The following is a 24,957-nucleotide window of genomic DNA, read 5'->3' as shown; positions in this document are numbered from 1 at the left end:
ACCCCCTGACTGACTGCCTCACCGTGAATAGGTGCGGTCAAGCGAAAGGACTATAAGTGATAAGGAAGAGCAAGAAACACAATCCAGCCAAGGAGAGCCAAAGGCATAGACAAAGAGAACCCCATCAAAGTTGCAGAGGGAGACAAAAGAAACAATGACAAGGGAAAAATGGGCCGAGTTAAGAAGGCCCAAAAAGATTCCAAGAGGGCCGAAGATGAGAGAAAGAGAAAAGTCGAGAGAGAGACAAAAAAGCTAAAAAGAAAGGAAGATGAAGATATGGCATAGGCCATGCGCAAGTCTGTAGAGGAGACCTACGGTTCCAGAGAAATGGCCACCTTCAGCCCACGACATGAAGGCAAACCAAGCGACTACACTGAAGTGGCCCCAGTTGTCACAGGGAAGGGCAAGGCCCCGTTGCACCCCTCCCTTCGACCCTCACACCTCAAATTGCCACTACCACCACCACACAAGAGCCAACGTTTGCCATGGACACCACTCAACTCATGTCCATGGTCATAAAAGTACAAGAAATGATGCCAAGGGCAAGAGCCAAAAGGTTGTTTGCGGTAGATGCTAAGTCCAAGTAGAACCCCAAGCCGCAAAAGTTGGAAGTATCCACCACAGCATTGCCAACTATGCCCCCAACTGCAGACTGACGCTTATGTGGCTGAACTCTTAGCCCAACTAGAGAGGGCCAAGGAAGAGAAGAAGGCCGTTGTTATGGAGCTAGAGACCGAAAGAGAGGTTGCCGCAGCCCTACGACTAGAGATGACACGGCAAGCCTCTAAGCATCAGAAAGAAATTTGGAGCTTGAAAGAGCAACTCAGTGTCCAAGAAAAGAAGGCTCAAGAAAATGAAGATCGCCTAAGACAAAGACAAGAGGATGAAGCCCAAGACTTGGTGGCAGAGCAACGACACCACAAGTGGCTCATCCAATAATATGCTGAGCTCTAGCAGTGAATGACACAGGTGGAAGCTATGCATGCAAAACTACTCAAAAGCTCGTAAGGAGACCAACACCAAAAGAATGACGCCAAAAACAAGAGGATGCTCTGGTATTTTGAATGTTGTGGTCGGCAATGGAAGAGCAAGGAAGGCTGGAGAGAAATAGAAGTCATGTTAAAAATGAGGGATAAGGTCATCGACAAAGCTATAGGAAGCCTACAAGACGACTTGAAGAGTGCCCGGGAAGAGGTGGAGGCACTAATGGCCATGGCCATGACCTAAAGGAAGTTGCACCAGGTCGAGCTTGAAAGTTGTACGCAAACCACTGAAGATCTATCAAGACAGATCGCAGAAGTCTACCAACAATATTTTGTGATTGAGCAAGATAGGAGGACAGCCAAGGAGCAACTGAACTACCAAGATAAAGAGAAGACCCAAATAATGGAAATCTAGAGCATGCAGTAACAGGTCGTAATGATGCTATCTCAGGAGATGGAGAGGGGTAAAGCAATGGAAGAAATGCAACCTAAAGAGTGCAAGGACTGACAATGCACCAGTATCAAAATGTCCAAGAATAGACACAACCAACCAAATGGATGAATACTCTGACTTGAAATCTTACTTCATGTTGACTTTTGTAAGATGGAAGATTAAATTGATCCAAAATATTATAATTATTTAAAAAGAGTCCAAAAAGTAAATCGACCATTCTAAACACCTAGAACACCTCAAAAACTCTATCGATATTTGTACAATGCATAGAAAAGACAATGCATACACTTCAAAAGGGAAATGAGAAAATTCACATTTTTTTTGGTTTGGAGAAATAAAAATAATCCATCTCTTACCAAGTAGATGTTTCAATACATATAGTGGATAATGGATGGGAATGACTTGGAAAATATAATTTTGTGACTCTATTGAGTAACACTCTAGTGGAAATCCTCCTACCAAACTTCCACAAACCAAAGGGATGATTATCCTCACTAGCAGACTTAGTTCAAATGGACTTTGATAGATACTCCGGGTATTATTATATAACCAAATGGTTGATTACTTTTATTAGGATTTTCATTGCAAGTAGAATTTTTGTTAATAAGAATCGAGTTCATTTTAAATTGAAAGCTAGAATACAGTGTGCTGGAGCATTGTTGAGTTGGAGGCCTTTCAAACCATCAAAATAGGGCTAGAAAAAAGCTCACAAAATGGGGCAAAGAAAACACCAAATGTTGAACGTGAAACAAGTTACAGCAAGTAACCTATTTTCATAAGAAGCTGATATACCAGAAAATTCTGGAAGTTAAAAAATTAGTTTACCAGAAAATTAGAACTTGACCTATTGTACAACATTGGCAACGTATCCTCGAAATTCCCTTCTGACTATGCAAATCATCTCCTTTTTATTATTCTATTCCTTTGCAGGATATATTACGACACCAACAGCAACAAATATAATTGAAAGTGTGCAGTAAGCAGGTTATCACATCCCAAAGGGAGCAAAATGCAGTGTTCCTCAGATAATAGAATATACAGTCAATGCTTTTGAAGTATCAGCAACAAACAGGTTCTCAGAACTACTTGTTGCAGTACTCATCCAATTCACCTGCACATGATATGCACCTGTTTAGAAATCACAATACATCATGTGTTTTTAACTCCACAATAGTGTAGAAAAACACATTGAATGGCTTACCTTCCTTTTATGGTTGATGCTCATTATCATCAGCCCACCACTTTGACTTACGTTTGAGCTTGTTTTATCCAGTCCCCAAAGCTTAATTGATCTATCGTTACTACCCGAAATTATTAAGGACCCAGTCTGTGCAAACCTGGCAAATGTGCTAAAAACCAACAACAAAGTTTGATTCAGGAATTCCTGTCAATCTCAAATTGGGAAGAAGAAATATTGCAATAATATGGCCTTTTCATTACCAGAAAGAAACATCAGCAGAAGTGGGATAAAAAACAGTCTCCACTAAATAAAAGAAACAATAACAACAGTGCACAAGTGCATGTGAGCACTGCCCTTTCGAGGTGGTTTCTTAGGGTAGTTTCGTTTTTCTTGAGGTGTTTTTCCGGTTAATTTGGTTTTTGCTAAAGGTTGTTTTGCTTGTGACATTGAGTGCTTGCAAAGACTCACTTTTTGTGATTGTTTCAATCCATTGTGCTAGCTTTTCATTTTTGTAGGTTTTGTCCTTGCTTTCAATATTCTCTCTTCCTTTCAATATTATCTTTTAAAGACATAATATAAAGTTGGATATTCCATTTTCATTTCGTTGTTTTCAAACCACTATGTGAAGTTGAGTTTTGTTTTCTAAGATGATATTTCATTGTCTAATGCATAACCCATACCACCCAATAGTCTTAATGTATGCAGTTGATATGCCCAAGTGAAACCTTTCATGACTTCTTGTTGTGATGTATCTCTAAGAGGTTCATATGCATAAACTTGAAGAAAGATACAATATTTAATACTTATCTACAATAGAAGTACAATGTAAAATTTCATATCGAAAACTGCAGCTTGGAAAGGGAAGCTAGATGCAAAACACAGATGATGAAGAGCATTAAGGAGGATAGAACAGCAACACCAGACCCAAACACAGGAGAAGAGTGGGCAGGGCAGCAGCAAAGGATGATGGTGAGGAGCTGAAGATGGAGAGCTGGTGAAGATATGAGATAGATGGGTGGCTATGATTCCATTTTATAGGACTTCTTGAGCCAGTGTCCTAGCAAACCTCTAGAAATTCGTATTTAATTTAATTCGATTGGGAATCCCTTTTGGGGCTGTATGAGAGCCTAACGAATTTAGTAAAATAGATCAGTTTATGTTTTAGGCTAATTCTATGGTAGCTCCACTCCTCCTCACATGTCCAAAATGGATTCCCAAGGGAGATGAGAATGAGCCTCCAAGCCCGATTCAAAAGGTGCCACCCCATAGAGACCAAGACAACTGATTCCAAGTGCCACAAAACTTGGATCACAAGCACGATGGATATCTTCTTTTGGGTTGCCCATGAAGTACAACCCAATGACACCAAGACACTAGACCAACGGTGCCACGAAGGACTGCCTAAGGGCCTGCCATGATCACAAAGCTGAGGGAACATTCTTTGTCTCTATACCCATGCATTCTTTCATTATAAAAGGGTGCTTGGGCAAGTGAGCAATTACCCTGGAAAGGCACTATCCAAGTGAAACTTTGCTGCATGAGCATGCCTCTTCTTGCATTTCCTTTGCAAATCATTAGGTTTTGTGATTTGGGCACAAGGACAAATATAAACCAGTGCAAGTGGGAATTTTTCAAATGTGAAAACCTATGCATATTGTAGCACATTCCCCTTTTACCTCATCGAGCAGAGAATTGTGTTCTTGCTTGCTCACCTTTGGATTGTGAGTAGTTCCACTCCTTGTAACATATCCTCATCATTGACATCCTTGACAGTGCCTTCTACTATGGTTTCACTTTTATATAAACAAATGAGCTCGGTCACATATTAGAAGAAACAAAAACTAAGACCCATGGAGAAGGATGTTGGTGTCAAAGACAATTAAGACAAGTCCAAACCTTAATGTACCATATGAGGCAAAACTACTCTCAAACTATGGAATCATGCCAAAGGAGGTGTTGAAGTTGGCACGGGTGCTTAGAACCTAATGCAAAAGTAAAAGAAGCACCTCAGTTGGAAGAGCTGTGGAGAGAAATAGCCACCATGGTACCATCAAAGGGTACCTAAAACTCAACCTTGGAAAGGGGAAGTCTTTGTGCCAATCAATGGAGTAAGGGCTCAACCAGAAAAGAAAAAGGATCCACCAAGGGAGGGCCGAAAATCCATTGTCTCCAGCCAAATCAAGACCAATAGATTCTTCTAATGTTAATCCTTAACTGAAATAGAAGCACAACATGTAAGTACCAAAGGAGAGATGTAAGAATGCACATACCAATGCTACAAATTCAGATGCTTTTGGTGCAAAGCTAACAATGCAAAGTAAAGCTAAACGCATGTTCATTAGAAGAGATTTTTAAAAAGGCAGCCTAAAGAGATGCTTCTATGGAAATTAGTCTATGAGTCTGACTCAATAACCCTAAGGAGCTTTTGGACCACTAGCTAGATTGGCCTAAGAATGAACCAACTAAGCCTAGTGGACCTAGAGGAAGCTGCCTTAAGAATAGGACCATCCTTGAGTTTTTCCTTGAGTGTGTCTCTACAAAGGTGTCTAGCGGGTGACGCCTGACAAAGCGCACACAGATCAAGAGTGCTTGCAAGGGTGATCAAGTAGCTTTGGGGACTTAAGTCCATAAGAAGTCCATTAGACCAATTGATCATATGCCTTTAGGTGTCATGAAAGATGTTTGACTGAGGGGAATGTTCATAACCCACATTTCACTAAATCTCCACTAGGTCATGTGGGCACCAAGACATGTATGTAGGATGCGATTGTTGGGTTTGACTTATACCTACACTCACAAAGGAGTGTCCGTGATCCGTAGTAGGCCATTCGGGCCCTTTTCACTCTTCTTACGAGAGGTATTTTCCCCTCAGTTACATTACTTTCTATTTTGTGTATTTACGTTACATAGTTCGGTCACTTACCTACTTTACACTTTGTACTTTCACTTACACTTGGGAATTGCATCAAGTGTTGAGTTATGTCTACACTCTTACTCTCTCTACTGTCTATTGTGTACTCTCAACTGAGACTTTCCATCTACAATCTCACATTTGGTATTAGAGCTCAAGCTCGACACGATTCAACTTTCTACTCAAGTGGGGCTTTTGCATTTGTTGTGCTACTAAGCATTGTTTGTGCATTGGACATGTACATTGGACAGTTGTGATAAAGTGTGACACAGTTTTGCTAATTACAGCTTGGTGTATGTTGTAATTTCTGAAAATTTGCAGATTTCCAAGTTGTTCTAGCTTTGGTTCTTGCTCGCGTTTTCTAAAACATTGACATTCATCATGGTCAATCAAGGATAGAGTGATGTATTCACCTATGTGTCTAAAGAAGATAGATTGGATAGTAATAACTATTCTCTTTGGTCCTCAATGATGAACAATGCACTGATTGCAAAAAATCTTTGGGAGTATGTTAGTGGTGAACAAGTCCATCCTAGAGTTGTGCTGCTGCAACACCTTCCCAAGGAGGATGTGATCAAAGGCCAACTCCAGCTCAACAACCGTTTCCCCAAAGATCAGCTACACAAAAGGCTTGGGACACACGGGATGCCCAAGTATTGTCACTAATTGCATTGGCAATGCTTCTTCATGAGAAGCATGGCTCACACTTGAGCAAATGTTTGCTAAAAAAAATGAGACACGCATCTCTTTCTTGAAAAAGGAGCTTGAAAATGTGAAGATGGATGAAGGTGATGCCATGCAAGATCATCTTAACAAAATTCAAGACTTGCGTGTGTAGTTAATGAATGTAGATGAGTATTATTCTGATGCACAGATGATCTCTACTACTTTCAATTCCTTGCTACCCTCTTATTTGGCCTTTCATATGGTCTTCAATCTCACCATGAGAATTTCTCCGTAGCCACTTACCTTTCTTTAGTTGGTTAGTTTGTTCCTACGAGAAGAGCAAACAAGAAAGAACAATGGGGTGGATGTTGTAGCCTTTGAACAAGCTTTTATGGCAAGACAGAAAGGCAAGGGCAGCCACTCTAAAAATGCTCTATAGAGTTCTGGAAGTTCATATACTTCATAAAGCAACAAGAAGCAGGGAGCACACAAGCCAAGAAGAGCAAGTGCCATTATAGTAAGAAGCCAAGTTATTACATCACGGAATGTAAAAAGTGTATTGCCAAGGAGAAAAAGGAGTCAGGAATGTCTATTTCTGATGCACCTCCTACTGCTACAAAGTTTGTGTCTTTTGTTATTCACTGTGACTACTGTTTTTATACTTGCAATTATGATTCTTCCTTGATTGATAGAGCATTTAGCTCTGATGAGAATGCTAGCACTTAGTTCTTTGACAGTGGTGCTTCTAAGCACATTACATTCCACAGGGATTTATCTTCCTCTGTTTCTGCAACTCCTGTTGGCAAATCTGTGCAATGTGTCAACAATGCATCTTACCTTATTAGAGGTGTTGGAGAGAGTGTCTTGAAAGCCATTGATAGCTCTACTCTCTGTTTACAAGATGCATTATATGTGCCAGGGATAAAGAAGAATTTGTTGTCCATTTTTTCTTTAGCAAAGTGTAGTATGCATGTCACATTTGATAATGACAAATGTATGGTCAAGGATAAGGAATTCTTAACTTTGGTATTGATTGGCACATTATGTCATGGACTCTATGAGTTAGATGCTTATTTGATTGATCAATTAGTCTATTTGGCATCTATTAGTACTCCTGCTATGTCATAGGTAGAGTTATGGCATGGTCGCATGGGGCATGTAAACTATGGCAATTTAATGCTTATGTGGTGTACTCAGATGCTAGATAATTTACCTATCTTGGAGATACCTCCTAAGCATATTTGTAAGGGTTACATTTTGAAAAAAAAAAAACATCGATTTTTTTTTCCTCGCAATGTTGCTTTTAAGGCAAGGGCTAGGTTATAGATTGTGCATTCGGACGTACGTGGACCCATGGTTGTCACATCCGATGGCGTCCGATAAGTACAGTCCGATGGTAGTACGGTACTAATCGGACTAATAAATCTTGGACCTACGTCTGATGAAATAAAAAATACATATAAGTCTATGCTTAATGTTTGGATTTACAAGTTAAAACATAAACTTAGAGATTCAAGCCAAAGTGCACAAGAGAGTTGAAACAAGACTCCAGAGTGTACTATGTAAAATGAATAATGAAACCAAAAACTTTATTATGAGCCAAGTGTACAATCTCATACAAAAAGTGTACAAAAATGGATCGAGATAAAAGCCATCATCCATGGCTCAATCGGAATTAAGATACATGATTACTCTAGGTGCTCATATCACTCTTGGCATTGAAGGTGGAAGCATCCTCGTCACCACTTGAGGAGCCATCACCCTCCTCAATAAAATCACCCTCACTAATGACATTGCTCTCGTCATCATACTCGGGCTCTCTAAGCTCTAGGTGAGAGGCAGTGATAGGTATGTCCTCCTGGGCCGAACTAGGAGTACTTCTCAAGCCACTCCCACGCCTCGTGTAGCATCTAAGGGCCCCACAAGCATCACGGGTAGCCGATGTCGATACCAAAGTAGAAGTTCCATTGCTACCGGCGCGAGGGTGAATAACAACACGGACACGCCGTGCACGAGTGCGAGAGACCCGCCGGTCTATCTCCTCGAGCTCCAAGTAAAGCTCCCTAAAGATTTGCTCCTCCTCCAAGTCTCTCTTGCGAGTCCCACTTTTAAGTGTACTAGCAGAGAGCTTGAGTGAATCCACATTTATCTATATATTTAAAGAATGAAGAACTTAGATTAAACAAGTGAAAATTCTTTAAATATATTTCATAATCTATAAAGAAAGTTATGAACTAAAAAGTATAAAAATTAGATATATGATACCTGTCTTGCCATAGACATCTCATGCATATTGCATAGCATGCGTAAATTGAAGCGACAATAAATTAGTCGCTCCAATTGTCATGTACTAAGCTTCTTATGAATTTTGGTATGCACGAGGGAATAGGTGGACCAATTCCTCTCACATGCACCCGACGAACAATCCTAAACCATGTGAAAAAAAAGTAAGTTTAAACTTTAAGTTTGCAAGTTGTAAGTTGTAACTAGAATTAAATGAAAAAAAAAAGAGATTTTCAAACCTGTGTAAGAACGCTTAAGGCCACTCTTTGGAGGTGAGACAATTGATAGCCAAATGACTCCCACCAAAAAAGAGGCTTCACCAACGATTCCCGCTTCCAACAAATGGTAGATGTGAAAGCGGTGCCCCTTTGATCGCTATAATTAATGAGCTCTTGAAGAAAGGCACCGTGGTGCTCTTCCGCCAAAGCCTTTGGAAGAAAGACATCACGATCGGCAAGGACATTGACATCCATGAACAGAGAGGGTTTTTTGAAGGCAGGATATAAGAGTGCCGCAAACCCATGTATAGGTTACTTCATCCACTCCCATCTTTTCTTTGTCAAAAAGAGAATGCCATCTCTTTTAGGGGTGGTATCCAAGATATCTCTATAGTAGCTGTAAGATGATAGAGATTTAGAGGTGAAATTTGAAAAGAAAGTGCGAGACAATATGAAATATAGATTCTAAAACTAAAAAGAAACATGAATCATTAAAAATAAATAAAAATAAAAACAATACCATGAAGAAGAGACCTCCCCATCCAAGATGGTCGATGATTGTATCTCCTCCATTGCATCCGCCATAAGATGATAGAGGAGGCCAATAGTAGCCCCCTCCATGTCCGTTATGCGAAGCACCTTGTAGATGGGAGCGATGGCAATAATAATGCCCCTCACATTCATCTAAAATTCCTCCTTTAAGCAAAGCCTTTGAATGGCCTTTGCTTCCACTTGGCTTGATGTGGACTCCCCTTTAAGCCATTCCTTAAACTCATCTGACACAATTGTTTTTTGTAGCTTGTTGCGAACATCATAGAGACGCTCGAGGAGAAGCCACATGGCCGCAAACCAAGTCTTCGAGGGCTTCTTCAACTCCAAGTCCGAGTATGAGCGATATATCGCAAGAACTCGGACCTTGGAGTTGACAAAGCCAACGATTATGTAAGCATCATTGACAATCCTCGCCACCCACTCCAACTTGCCTATATCTTCCATAAGAAGATCTAGACAATGTGTAGCACATGGTGTCCATACTATGGACGGAAACTCGGCCTCAAGTTTCCACCCCATAGATGCACAATTCGAGGCGTTGTCCGTGACAACTTGCATCACATTTTGTGGCCCAACCTACAAGATTATACACGATGAAATTAGAATAAATTTGGGAGGTTAAAAAAAGAGATTACATAATAATGGATTTAGAAGCATTATCTCAATGATGGCTTGCCATATGTGTCGATACATGAACGAGCCCGTGATTCTCATTCCCCTTGTGCTTGCATCCACCGCTCGTAGGAAGTATGTGCCAAGTGGGCAAGAGACGAGGATGTTGATGATCTCCCTTTTTCTTGCGGTCACTCCATCCATCGGATAGGATAGAGCATCTATACTTCACCCAACCAGCACGCACAGGCTCAAGGGACTTATCAATTCTCTTTCTCTCCTCATCGAGTTTCTTGGCAAGCATGTCATTATACGTGACACCGTATTATCCCTTGTATGGATCAACCGTGGCAATGGCTTTCACCATCCGCTTCCATCGATCCACTTTGAGAATATGGAAAGAGAGATTGCACTCAATTATGGTGCGTACAATCTCTATTTCCACTTGCCTTTGCCTCTTCTTGAGAAAGGAGAGAGGACCGGAAACTTACCCCGTTGCTTGGGCGAGAGTGGCTTGTCTCTTGGGCATATGTGCACCACTCAAATGGCTTTTTCTAGATGGGATAGAAGAGGCCCCTCCAACAGAGGAAACTGAGATAGTTGGAGAGGGATCGTCTTCCGCATCTGAGACCCCATGATTGGGAGAGATCACCTCCTCACTTGTCCTTGAAAGGGCTTTGCGTCGCTTCAATGGCAAGTATTTCCGACGACAATCTTCATAGACATCATCAGGAATATAGGGACATGGTGTGGCTTCCCCTCCTAATTTGCAAAGGTGGATGAGAAGGCGAGTGACAGATGAGATTTGGAGCTTTGGGCAATACTTGCATTGCCACTTGCAAGTGTTGGATTTCTCCTTCACTCGTTTGAAGTAGGCACAATGCAAGCGAAAAGCCTCATGGAGAGGGGGTGACATTGATGATATATAGAGAGAGCCTTAAGGGTCACGGGTGGAGGGTGAGAAGATTGAAGAAAGGAGCGGAAAGAGTAGAGAGCTTGAAGGAGTAGAGAGCTTGAGGGAGTAGAGAGAGACTATAGCTTGATGAAGGAGGAGGTTGGAACTTGGAAGGGTTGAGAGATTAAGGGAGGACTCAAGGAGAGAGCTTGAGAGAGTAGGAAGGATGGAGAGCTTGAAAGGAGTAGGAGGGGTGGAGAACTTGAAAGGATGAATGAGACGGTGGGGGAGGGGAGATTTTATAGAAAGGAAGAGTGCTTTGGAGTTTAGGGTTGGCCCTTAAGAGAGAGAGAGAGAGAGAGAGAGAGAGAGAATCTTTAATCTTTTCTCTTGAGTCTTTGTGAGAAAGAAAGAAAGAAAAGAAAGGTAAGGAAGAAAAGAAAGAAAAGAAAAAGAAAGGTAAGAAAGAAAAGAAATGTAAGAATGAAAAAAGAAAAGAAAGATAAGAATGAAAAGAAAAATGGGCCTGGGCCCTAGCTGCTTGAAAACGGTAAAAAAAGTGACCGTTTACAACTTTACTAGCCACAAGGCCTAGGCGTAACGGTCACTGGTGACGGGGCGTAGTCGGACAGGCTGCAAGGAACGAACGGTGAACCGGACGAGTGAGGACGGGTGACGAAGCGCAGTTGGACGGCTCGCAGGAAACGACTGAACGGGTCTGGACGGGATAGGACGGCTCGGACGAGTTGACCCATCCGTCGGACGTGGACAACCTTGCGTGGACCTATGCAGACAAAGTCATTGGGTGGATGTTATTTACTCGTTTTTGTTGGGTCTACTCATTGGTGAAAAAGTCAGAGGTGTATGATACATTTTTGGTTGCAGGATTAAGACTCTCCATTCGGGCAGGATTAAGACTCTCCATTCGGGCCAAGGGAGGGAATACATATCTTCTTTGTTGAATAAATTTTTGAAGTAGAAAGGCATTGCCCATCAGTGATACTACTGCATATACTCCACAACAAAATGGGTTTGGAGAATAGAAGAATTGGTCTCTCATGGAGATGAGTAGATTTATGTTGAAAGCTAAGAATTTGCCACATGGTCTTTGGATGGAAACACTTTTGTGTGCTTGTCACATTTTGAATAGGTGCCCTACCAAGGCATTGAAAAATGTCACGCCTTTTTTGAGGCTTGGAATAGCCGGAAACCTTCAATTGGCCACTTTCATACTTTTGGGTATCTTGCACATGCTCATATTCCCAAAGTACTAAGAAAGAAGTTGGACAACAAGGCTATCGAATGCATCTCTTCATCCACATACCAAGACACTTGGGGTTCATATATTACCTATTAGTTTCAGAATAATTTGCCCATTGGATATAGAAATTGGATTCCATCTAAGAAAGGGGAGTCACCCTTGTTAGGACTTGCCTTCCCATCTTTATAGTTCTTGCCAACCCCTAATTGCCCCTGCAAGGAAGTGGAAACTAGAGTCACCTTTGAAGAAGACATATCTCTACTGTGGTCTTAGTGAAGAAACAGCTCTTTCCAAGAGGCAAAGCTGGTAAACAAGAAAGAGATTCATCCTCATTGGGGGACATAATAAGCATTTTCTATTGTAGCAAGATTCGGGCCTTGGTGAATGTTAAATTGGTTTGTCCCAACATCTTGGATATTGGCCAAGGAAATTGTTATCACAATGGACACCCCCAATGGCAAGCTTCTATGACACGAAGATGCTTGGAAGGGGAGACATAAGACATGTAGCTCCACTATCCATGATCCACTTGGCTGTATGGGCGTGTGGAAGAGTGGGCGGGCCTCTACAAAAGTAGACTTGCCGGAAGTCATCTCGTAGATGCGGATCAAGCCCTCATTTTTTGAGTCTCTAAGGAGACAAGGCAAGCTTGTGAACAGGAAGTTCATTGATGGTCTAGTAGACCAATCTAACATCCCCACTCGTTTTGAGAAGGGTAACATCCCCTCTCGTTTTGAGAAGGGTAGGGATTGTCATGGTTGGCTAGTAGTTGCATGATGCTAGTGTCTTTATGGGCCTTGTCAGCCATTGAGATAAGGATGTGCTAGCAAGTTGCCACCACTATGCCTCCACCAATGGGAATTGTTAAGCTAAAAAAGGAGCATTTCTCATTAAACCATAATTAGCTCATTAAAACAGCCCCAAGACTCGAACTTTAATGCCAAGAAGAGTTTCTATGTCCTGTAAGCAAGCTTTCCTAGTTTGGTTGGTTCCTCGTCTATTAAATAGATGGTGTATCTCAGTCATTCTAGCCATCAGCCCTCTACACCTTGTAGCTGCCAATACTCCTCTGACTACTGCCCCTTCTCCTCCAGCCCTTAGCGACTTGCTGCCAACTGCCACCAGCCAGCTGGTAGCATGTTTACTGCTGCATTTCCAGCTCACTACTGATGTCAGCCTTGGCTGTCTGTCTGCTGCATGCATTTACAGCCCCTGCTGCCACGTGACAAGCTGAAGCCTCTTCTCACGTTAGACAGACTTCACAACAGTTTGCAGCATCAGATCTGCCCATCTGTTGTCGCCCTGATCAGATTGGTGCTGGTACAGCTGCATTTTTGCTGCAGGTCAGTTCACACTGCTGCTGCCCTGCTCCTGGAGGTTTCCATCATCCAATCTCAGCTCTGACGAGTCACTCTTGGACTCAGCCGTCTCTCACGAGAATCATCAACTATTGGACAGATATGCCTTTGGGTATCTTGCACACTCATTCATTCATTACAACATCCATTCATTTACTTCAGACTTATCTTTCTTGTCTATTTGTGTCTCTACATTTTTGTGTGAGTTAGTGTTTTAGTCGTGTTTGTACATTGTATGTGAGCCAGTGGTCTTGTAAAGAGTATAATGCAGCTATGGTGGAGGCTTGGTTTGTATGAGATACATGAACAATACATAACCAATTCACAATGGTTGGGACTCCTTCCACTTGGGATACTACGTCGTCTTCTCAAACTCCTCTCTCATCACTTGAGGCCTTGCAGAGACAGTATGACCTCAATGAGGAGGATGGCGCATCTTCTTCTTTACCTTCTTGGCTAGATGTAAGTCTTATGTTGAAGGAGTCCAGAGAGTACATGCATATCGGATATTCCAACTACCATCTAGACAACCTAGAAAACCTTGCAAATTCATTCAGATCAGTTGGTTACATATGGGGCAACTAACGATTCATCTTCTTCATCGCAGCAAGGCTGGTGTCAAGTTCATAAAATCCTTTTGAATCATATGAAACAAAGCCCTTCTCTGTTTCTCCTTTTGAGGTGCAGGATCTGGATCATGACAAGTTTGAATATATCAATGTCAACGGAGGAGGCTCTTGAAGCAAACATACATCCACAGATATACCCCACATTATACCTTCTACTGCATTTGATAATGGAGTCAATAGTACTCATTATCATTTCTCTCCTATCCCTCCCTCTCTTGGTCATCAGTTTTTTTTGCCCTATGCTTTCGATAGCTTTGGTTTAAATTCCACCTCTACATCAAGCACATTAGAATTAAGATATTCTATTGCTACTCCTAGCGCTTTTTCCTTCTCAGTTCCACACGTGAATGACACCCTGCACTCTGGTACAGCGTTATCGGGAATACCACCCATTAACATTGTATCTTACACACACCCACAAGTAAGCACATCTGTTTATCTTGGGATATCTGTGTTGGGTAACCCCCACCATTCCCCATGGATGTATGCCTATAACTCTAACATAGGGATTTCCATCCTCTATTTTTGGAGTGCCACCACATATTCCATCCATCCCCCACAAGCATGAATATCCATCCTCTATTTATGGTGTGCCATCACACCCTACATGGGTCACTCCGACATGGGGATTTCCATGCTCTGCTTACAATGTGCCTCTCTCTCCTCCTTGGCCTACTCATGCAGCTACCATAGCTAGTCCATTCCCACCAATGGATCTTCTATACACACACACACATCCATGGTGAACACTCTTAAGATTAATTCCAAAGTGTACTCCTTTCCCCCATGGAGCTACAATGTGCCTCTCTCTCCTCCTTGGCCTACTCATGCAGCTACCATAGCTAGTCAATTCCGACCAATGGATCTTCTGTACACACACACACATCCATGGTGAACACTCTTAAGATTAATTCCAAAGTGTACTCCTTTCTCCCACCCTATTTCTCACTCAACACTAACACTTTAGTTGCTACGACCAAGAATGCCTTTGTAGATAAGACTCGTTTTGATGGGTCTAATTTTGCAGTTTGGTCTAACCTTATCCAACAAGTGCTTGAGTTTGAGGGTCTAGTAGTTGGTTTAGAGCCTATGTCAAGACCCTTGAATGGCCCACCCTAGCCATATGCATCAATGGAGAGCTCGCGATGCTACATCAAATATCAAGTGAATGTAGGGGTTACTTCTAGAGTTTGACTCACAGTTACAACATTTCTCCCTAGCATTTGATCGTTGGAGTCATCTCCTTGACTGCTATGTGCAACCTCGATTATAAGCTGCCAGAATTTTGCATTAAGAAAGGGGATGATTTGAAAGTCAAGTTAGCTGAGTATTGGAGATTATTTACCGAGTTTACCACTACTAACTCACTGAGATCAATCAGATCACATTCTTCTTAAACAAACTGTCTACTAAATACTTCCACTTTATGCAACACATCAATTCATTATTCGGACTACCGACCTTCTATGAGTTCAAATGTCAGTTTTTGTGCTATGCAAGGCTGCATGATCAAGTCCACAAAAACTCCTCTTCTCCATTCTCAATTTCAAATGGAGCTTTGGTATCCTCTTTTAGGGGATATTGGGTAGTGGCAAGAACTCTCAAGATGGGAAGGTAACTCAAAACAAGGGTGATAGTGACAACCCTTCCTTTGTCAAAACCAAAGAAACCAAAGAAATGAAACCCGTTTGCTAGCAACTCCTTAAAAGGATTAGGTTCTACATAGACTATCAACGCTTAGGTGATGTAGACACGTCTTATACTAATGCCTAAGGTCTTCTAGCTAAGATTCCACAATAATTGCGGATTGCATCCACAAGCAACACCCCCTTGAAAATCGAGAGAGGATCCTCCTCTAGCTGTTGCACCTTCTTCTCCTTTTGGTATGCAACCACCTCAATGGCGCACCATTCGACATGTGGCATATGGACAACACCCTTCACCCCAATCTAATACGACTCGTGTAAAGTTTGGATGAGTGGTCTGCTAACTCTGCTCCATTAGATTTTTCACCACATGTACTTCTAGCTACTGTTTTGAGGTTTCTTGATGTTAACCCCTCCACCTAGGACCACTTATCTACCTCGCCATGAGTCATTAGGAGAGGTCTATTGATGGATGTGCATGATGGTAGCCACACCCTCTAGCTAGCATCTTCTACATCCCTTGGAGCACTCTAGGCTAGTCTTGCATTGCTATGTACTCTTAGTTCCTTAGGCTAATGAGTCATGCCTATCGGCTAATTTGTCCTTAGCCCTTCAACTTTAGGATTCTCCTTCATTTGTCTTCTATTGCATTCACACATTCACACATTTCTTTATTTCTATTCTTCATTCATTTTAACTTGTGCTTGTTTGGCACTGAAGCATCTCACTATGAAACTTTGGTATACAAATTCTAAATCTCTTTTGCAGGGTTTTGTACTTCAATTTAGGGGTAACATAAAGGTTTGGCTTTCCTAGGTTGAAGACATGGGTTAATAGCCGTTCCTTTGTGGTTCCATCTTACTTGAAGACTTGCTTTGCAACCAATATGGAGACTTTCCCTCTTGAGGCGGATCTTTAGGCATCTTTTGATGCTACCATGGTGGTTGATTTTCCCTAGCTCTTCCAATTGAAATGCTTCATCTTCATCCTTCTTCATCGTTCTTGGCACCACCCGAAGATCGACATCAGGTTCCTATTTCTTCTATGGCATTGACATCCATGGTTGAGAGGGATTTCCTATCCTTCACTTGGCCCCTATGGTTTCCTCATTAACTTTGACATTGGTCTTTACTTCCTTTGATGTATTCAAAGGACGCTTGGGTAAGTGGACGATTTCCCCTGTGAAGGACATTGTCCAAGCGGCACAGTGTTGTATTCGCATTCTCATCATGTAGCATTTCTCTATGAATCTCATTGTGCAAATCATCCTTAACTAGGTCCTTAGTTGTATCCATCATCAGCACATACATTTTCACCCCTTTCTTTCATCATAGACATCCTTGCGGGTGACTAAGTATATATTGTCTTTTTGATTTGTGAGTGAACCATCATTTTGTCTCCTCAAATGGGTACAATTACTACATCAAAAACAAAAGTTCAAAGTGGTTTAGCTTGGTCTTTGCACATCCTGAGAGGCCATTGCACAATCGAGCACCCTTTGTTCGATATCTTGGCCTCTTTGGGGAGCCCTTTGGACTCCTGGGGTAAAATAACCAATGCTTCTCTAGTCTTGGTAAGTTCTTGGGCAGCCAACATGCACCCATTGGTTGATGCCTTAGCTGCTTTGGGATAGAACGTCTCAGGGTATATGGGATTGAGCTATGCTTACACTTCCTTTCTAGTTTTCATTAAGGCTTCACTAGTGTTGGGAGTGACTATTGGGAAGCGTGAAGATCTTTAGTAGCAAAAGAGTGCAAGTCAGTGAGAGTGAGAGTACGATTGATTTGGGTGTACCAACAATGAGTTGGTACACACAGAATAAAATACATTTATACTTGGGGCGCCTAAGGGTGCATTCACATGTATAATATAATAATACATGTGTACAATACACGGAAGTGAATAAAGGGCCTTTACATCCCAACAACCTCCCACTTAAAGATCCAAAGTGAACCTTTAACCAACTCCCACTAGTCGTATGCAATGCTCATGCTGAGCCTTGCTTAGACTTTTAGTGAGAACATTTGCAGGGTTGTGTTGTGTTTTCATCTTGGTCAATGTGATTAGACCATCTTCCAAAATCTGTCTGATAAAGTGACATCACACATCTATATGCTTTGTGCGTGAATGATACATGGCATTCTTAGCTAGATACATAGGCTATCACATCCCAATACTGGAGTATTGATAGACATGCCGAGATCCTCTGTAAGTCTGCTCAACCATATAGCTTCCTTAGAAGCTTCAGTAGCTGATATGTATTCAGCTTCAATAGTACTCAGTGCTACGATGTTCTGCAATAATCTACTAACTTATTCGGTATCACCTTTATATAAATATATGAAGAAGGATGATATGCACATACCTCAAGCCTCGTACTGAGTATATCAATTAACTATATGGACAATGATAATAATGCCACTACTCCAACTTCTGATCTCTAGAGTCCAAAACCTTGTGCTATGTGTGGTAGCTATTTTGGAAAATACCGTCGCTCTTATAGTCTCTAAAAGAGTGGAAAGAGCATCCATTGCTTGTTGTTATTACAATCAAACTATGAATCAACCCCCCTACATGCAATCAATTCGTCAGCCCTTAGAAGTTTAGAGAACCCACTCCTCTGGTAATGATGGTGATCGACACTCACATTGACAACTGGGACTCGAGATCAACCTACTATTGTTTAGCACAGATCAGTCTCCATGTTTGGCTCAAACTCACACTATCAAACAATACCTAGAGCACCAAGAAACGGCCCCACCAGCAACTGTAAAGACATCCGCGCTAGTGGACCTATGAGTGTCCAAGTCACCTACCATGTCTGCATCACAATAACCGTACAGACTAAGTGCACCCTGTCCATAGCAAATACACTTTCTTTGTGTACTCTTTAGATATCAAAGAATACACTTGACAGCCTCCCAATGTGTTTTTCCAAGATTCGACATAAACTTGCTAATAACTCCCACTGCATGAGCAATGTCTGGACAAGTAGCAACCATAGCATATAAAAGAGAGCCACAAGCTGATGCATAAGGGACTCCCTTCATAGCATTGGCTTCCGCATCATCTTTTGGGCTGTTGGCTTTACTAAGCTTGAGATATGGAGGTAAGGGTACCGCGGTTTTGAGTGCCTCTCCCCAAAATTCATGAGGGAGATTAGCAGTGGACAGCATGCACCACACTCTTCACATAAAGTCCTATTGTATCTTTCAGCCACCCCATTTGAAGAAGGGCTATAAGGAGTTGTAAGCTCCCTCTTGATTCCATAAAAGTCACAAAAAGACTTAAACTCAGTAGATGTGAACTAACCCCCATTATTAGTTCTCAAGCATTTTAGCTTTCTACCTGTCTCAGTAGTCACAAATGCATGAAAAGTTTTAAAAACAGCAAACACTTCACTTTTCTTTTTCAATAGATAAACCTAAATATTCTTGGAACAATCATCAATAAAATAGATAAAATATGCAGTACTACCCAACGATTTCACGGGCATACTACATACATCAAAATGCACCAAGTCCAAGACATTGGACTTATGAGAGACACCAGAGTAAAATAAATTTTTCATTTGCTTTCCAAACTGATAGTCATTATAAAAATCAAGTTTAGAGTCTTTTCCATCAACCCTCTTCAAAGAGGTAAGGACATTAAATCCTTTCTGGCTCATATGACCTAATCTCTTGTGCCACAACTCCAAATGACAGCCAAATTCAGCAACTGCAAGAAACTTGCCATTCAAAGCTTTACAGTGCACACAATATTGAGTGCCCTTCTTGGTTCCTTTTGCAATCAGCATGGAACCCTTTTTCAATTTCCACAAACCACCACCAAACAATATAGTGTAACCATGCAAGTCAAGCTGACCAACAGATAGTAAACTCTTCTTAATGCCATGCACATATCTGACATCTTTCAACACAAGCTCTTGCCCATTATCCAAGGACAAGTGTACAGTGCCTATCCCATCAATGCTGCAAGCATGATTATTTCCAAGATATACTTTTCCATAACTGCCTGTATTGAACATAGCAAAACACTCCAAGCAAGGAGTTACATGGAAAGAGGCACCAGAGTCTACAATCCAAGTCTAAGTGACACCATCATCAACTGACAAAAGTGCATCAATCACATCAGGCTTGGTAATCTGCATATCCTACATGTAACATACAAGGGTATCATAATCTACTGCACATAGTACATTAGCCTTTGCATTCGAGACCTCCTCTATGACTACACTGGAGGCCACATTGGCCTTTTCCTTGCCTTTGGCCGTCTCAGATACATCTATCTTATCCTCTTTCTTCTTTTTGTCTCTTGCATTCTTCTTTCTCTCTTGTTCCTTCTTGTAGTACCTGCAATCAGGCTTCTTGTGGCACTTTTTAACACACTAATAGCAAGTAATATCACTCTTTTCCTTTCCCTTGCTCTTGCTTCTGCTTCTCTATCCAACATTGGCATTTTTCTTTTCAACCTTGCCTCTAACATTGTAAGCTGAGTTGCTGCCTTCTCCACTAGACTTACATCTAATTTTTTCATTCAGGATTGAACCCTTTACACCATCATATGAGAGATTGGGGTTACTACTGAGAGAAACCACCAAGGTCTCCCAAGAATCAGGCAGTGTCATGATCAGAAAGATCACCCTCAACTTATCATCGAAATCCAAATTAGTATCCTTCAGCTGATTTAAGATACCAGTAAATGCACTTAAGCGCTTAGCTACAGGCTTGGACTCATCCAGCTGCATATTCACCAACTTGCGCATTAAATGCACCTGATTAACATGTGTGGTGATCTCATAGGTAAGTTTCAACTTCTCCCATATTGCATAGCCAGTATCTAAGTCCTTAATGTTTGTCAAAATGTCATTAGTGACACCCATCTTTATATAAGCCACAACCTTTTTGTTGACTTTGGCCCAATCTGCATCAAACATTTGTACAGGTTATCTTCCTGCAAAGCATCCTCACAATCCTTTAAGAATAGTATGCCCTGCATACGGTCTTTCCAAAGGTCAAAGTCCCGACCATCAAATTGTTTGATTTCCATCAAACTCTTAATGTCAGAACTAGAAGCAGTTGAGCCATTTTTATCACAAACACAAGTGTAAATGCACTGAACTGCAAGAGCACAAGCTGAACCACAAAATACATTGCTGTTCTTGCCCAACCAGCAATAAACCTTTGCTGTTTTTACATAAACCAGCCACCACAAGGGCAAATACTGCAGAATTTTACCAAAATCTACACAAAGTTCCAAATTTCCAAGTCCAACAGTGTGTAAATGTCAGCCAATCTGACCCAGCCGAGCAAAATTCCATCAATACATGAAAAGCCGCAAATTTTCTAGGTCCAATCTCAGGAAGTTTTACTTGGATGAGAAAAAATCCGACAAATTTGGCAAAATCCCCAATTTAACTGAGGTCAACACGCAAAATGACTGCAATTTCTGACACAAAGTCACTGTCAAGTATAAACAACTTCAAATATGGGAAAAGCCCCAAATTTCTGAACTAAATTTGCACAGATTTGAAGACTCTGCTTCCACGCGCGAATTCCTTTCAAAGCAAGGGGATAAGTGAGATTGAAATAATTTTTGATTTTTTAGAAAATGGGGAAGGGAGGGGGGGGGGGGGGGGGGGGGAGACCGTCACGTCGCGTCATTCATGGGACGTGGCCTATTGATCCGCCGCATGCACTTGCAGTCAGCTGGCATCACGACCTGTCTGCCCATCCGTTGGTTGCTCCTCTGGTCTACTGCGTGCGCCTGCAGGTCACGTTTCTTGCTCATCTCACCCATATTGGTTCTGCTGGACTTGCTGTCTTCCTGTCCTTTGCTCAACCTAGCGTGAGCTGCCTACACGACTTGTTCGTTGGTCGTCTACCTCCATCCCCGTCAGTCGGTCTTGTCAAGTCACACCTGACTTGTCGAGCAATCCGTGCCATCAGCTGATCTGATCTCGGGAAGTGTGCACAACCTATGCTTTGATACTAGTTGTTGGGAGTGGCTATTGGGAAGCGTGAAGATCATTAGTAGTAGAAGAGTGCGGGTCAGTGAGAGTGACTAAGCGAGAGTACGATTGAATTGGGTGTACTAACAATGTGTTGGTACACAAAGAATAAAATGTATTTATACTTGGGGCATGTATGGGTGCATTCACATGTACAATATAATAATACATGTGTACAATACACAGAGGTGAATAAAGGGCCTTTACATCCCAACAACTAGCTCATTAAAATAGCCCTAAAACTCAAACTTTAATGAAAAGAAGAGTTTCTATGTCGTCCTGTAACCAAACTTTTCCAATTTGGTTTGTGTTGGGGGTAATGGCGTTTGTGCCTACGCCACCAATGTATTCACTACATTGATAGTATCCACACACTTGTACACTACACGTGGCTGGCACCCATCACTCTCACTTCATTTATTCTTTCAGTGACTAATGAATAAGGGAAGGCTAGTCACACACTGTTGCTCTCACCCTCTTGCTCTCTTGCTCCATCTACCATAGCTCACATGTCCGTTGCTTCCAAAGTTTTTGGAATGACAATTGTTCAATCTTGATCTCCAAAGTCATCACATTGTGTATTGCAAATGTAGATGTTGTTAGAGTGATGCCACATGCACTACTTGTTGTGCTCTTTGGATGTATAGCAAGTAAAGTGAGTTGCAAGTAGCACCTTGTCTAAGCCTCATGGTTGCTTCTAAATGATAACCTTATCTAAACTACTAGACTTACAAAGAAGCACTTCCAAACATTAAATGGAGGTTATCATTTACTAGAGTCACACTAATTATCCAAGTTATGAGGATGTATATCTATCTTCTTTCTTGTGGATCATCCAATCTACCAATCTTTGTAGTTGCTATGATTTCTTTATTTTTCAACACAACTAATGTTGTGCCCTAAACACAAAAAAAAATAAATCTCAAAAGGTTGGTTCTTGGGTAGTTAGAGAATGCAATATGTCATTTTTAACTCCTTCGACAATACGGGCAAGCTCACAAAGTTGAGCGGCGTGCTGCGGCTCCATTGTCCCAGAGCTTCTCTCACTTGCTCAGCAAGGTCTTTGCAACATTTTTCAAATTGCAATATCAAATCTAGAAACATCATAAATCCTTGTAAAGTAGCTTGCAACAGAGTAGCAAAGCGAGAGAAAGAAGACTCCCCACTGTTTGACAATTCCTCTGGCTCCTTCTTAACAACGTTGAGGATTGGCATTGAAGTCTGTACTGATGGAAACCCTGCTCTGAGCTCATAATCTTCATGAAAACTCATAATCTGCCAGGACCTGCGCAATCACTTAGGCAGCTATTAACTGACATTCTGCTAGCCCCAAGCTAGAGGAAGGAGAAATTCAACATAGCATGACCGAGGAGCTCACCTGCATCAAAGAGCAAGTATAACAACTCCAAAAAAAGGAGGGACAAAGGAGGCTGTTTCTTGGGCAGAGATGCTCAAGAAAACTCAACAGCAAGTAGAGGAGGCGGAGCAATGGATTCAAATTGCACAGAAGGGAAAACACCTAGCACACGCACCTACAACGACCATAATCAATGACACATTGGACGAGGAACAAAAAAGGAAAATGAGAGCACTCCATGTTCGGGTGACGGGGGTGAAGATGGATGAAAAAGTGGATGAGGACACCAAGGTGCTACACATTAATGAATATTAAGAAAGACACCCATGTCTCCGCTTGGAGAGTGGGCAAGAAAAGCATAGAAGGGGAGAGCTCAAAAGAGCATGCACTCATTCTCCGCTTCCCCACCATGGAGGCTAGGAGAGACTTCCTAGCTCAACGCCGTACATTGAAGGGGACCGGTGTGTTTTTGGATGACGATCTTCTCACACCAACCCAACTAGCCCACATGAGAGAGTGCATGCCAAAAATTAAGGCAGCCAAGGAGGCAAACTCGCCTTCTACAGAGGAGGGAGAGTGGTAGTCATGGAGAGGTGCCACAAATGACGGTGTGAGACCTATGGGACCAGCCTTGCAGTGGCAGTTTGGAACTGTAATGGAACCCTCCGATTGGATGGGGGAGCTTTCATAGTTGTCAGGTACGAAAGGTACGATACGGTACGGTACGATAAAATATGGTACTAAATGGTACCTTAAGATTTTATAAGGTATGGTATGATATTAGTACGACAAAAAAATAACTTGATTATTTTAGAAAAAAGATAATAGAATAGATATTTCAAGTCTAAATAGCAATGCTATTAGAGCATATAAAATGAGTACTTGAGGATAACATGCCAAAACCTAATGCCGAATGTGCAACATGCGCTACTGCTACCTACAACTTATAACTGCATAGATAGGAGTGGATACATCATACATGCATGATCATACAAATAAGAGAAGTGTAGGCTTGAGAGAAATTGTTTGAATCTCAAATAACCTAATCTCATGCGAGAATCATATTGATATAAGTTGCATTTAGCTCGTCCCAAAGTGCAGTTCAAATGGGAAAGGTTCATCCATTAAGTTGGTACCTTATGGTACTAATACGTAAGGTACGGTACCTAAAGTATGGTATAGTATCAAACCTTTCGTACGTGGTACTAGTGCAACTAGAGAGAGGAAGAGGCGAGAGAGAGAGAGAGAGAGAGAGAGAGAGAGAGAGAGAGAGAGAGAGAGAGAGAGAGAGAGAGAGAGAGAGAGGCTTGGGGGCCCGTGACCTAGCGACCGTCGCGCCTGTCGCTGCCTGCTGTGCTGCGCCCGTCGGGACCTGTCCGTGCCTGCCGTGCCTGCCGCTGCCTGTCGTGCTGCGCCCGTCGATACCTGTCCGTGCCTGCCGCTGCTGCGCCCGTCGGTACCTGCCGCGGCTGCGCCCGCCTGTTCCAGCCGTCGCCACGCCTGTCGCAGGTACGCCCGCCCGTTGGTACCTGCGCCTGTCAGTCTCTGCCCGTCGTCTGGACCTGCGCCCGCCTTCATCCACGTCTCACGCCTGCTCGCCGGACGTCGGCTGCGCCTGGGTGTGCCCGCCTTCGTCGACGTCTGACGTCTGCCCTGCTGCACCATCAACGCCTGCCCTGGGCCTGACCCCGTGGCACCTGCCCTGTCGACGTCTGACCTGTGCAGAGTGCGCCGCCTGTGGTTGTCCGCTCTGCGTCAGCGTGCAGGGCTGACGCAGCCCCGTTTACGCCTCCTGTGTTTGACCCGTTACACGGCGCCCCGGTTCATCGGCGCGTGTCTGTCCTGTTCGTCGTTGCAGTCCTGTTGCTGCAGCCGGGTGGTGCACTGATTTTGCAGGACTGCGGGACCTGCACAGCGCGTGAGAGAGAGAGAGACAACG

General features: G+C 42.4%; 1 protein-coding gene and 2 pseudogenes across 2 annotated transcripts in view; 1 reads left to right on the top strand and 2 right to left on the bottom strand.

Moving 5' to 3' along the window:
- Positions 1-2,141: 2,141 nt before the first annotated feature.
- The window catches only part of LOC148029668 (Transducin/WD40 repeat-like superfamily protein), a 169,224-nt gene continuing 146,408 nt past the window's right edge, over positions 2,142-24,957 (bottom strand). The window contains exons 9-10 of one of the 2 annotated variants that reach the window (XM_087685944.1): positions 2,639-2,786; positions 2,142-2,548 (exon numbers count right to left, since the gene is read on the bottom strand). In XM_087685944.1, coding sequence (XP_087542070.1) covers positions 2,459-2,548; positions 2,639-2,786 — 238 coding nt within the window. In that variant the 3' untranslated portion in view covers positions 2,142-2,458. The remainder of the gene's footprint in view (positions 2,549-2,638; positions 2,787-24,957) is intronic. The other variant, XM_087685943.1, reaches the window with a different exon arrangement.
- LOC148029670 (uncharacterized) lies at positions 7,888-11,065 on the bottom strand (annotated as a pseudogene).
- Positions 23,109-23,624, top strand: LOC148029669 (uncharacterized; annotated as a pseudogene).

The sequence above is a fragment of the Lygodium microphyllum genome, chromosome 10, assembly GCF_053477565.2.
Source record: "Lygodium microphyllum isolate KBCC chromosome 10, Lygodium_microphyllum_v1.1.10, whole genome shotgun sequence".
NCBI classification, from domain to species: Eukaryota; Viridiplantae; Streptophyta; class Polypodiopsida; order Schizaeales; family Lygodiaceae; genus Lygodium; species Lygodium microphyllum.
Note: the sequence above shows the minus strand (reverse complement) of the source record. Positions and strands in the feature narration are given on the sequence as shown.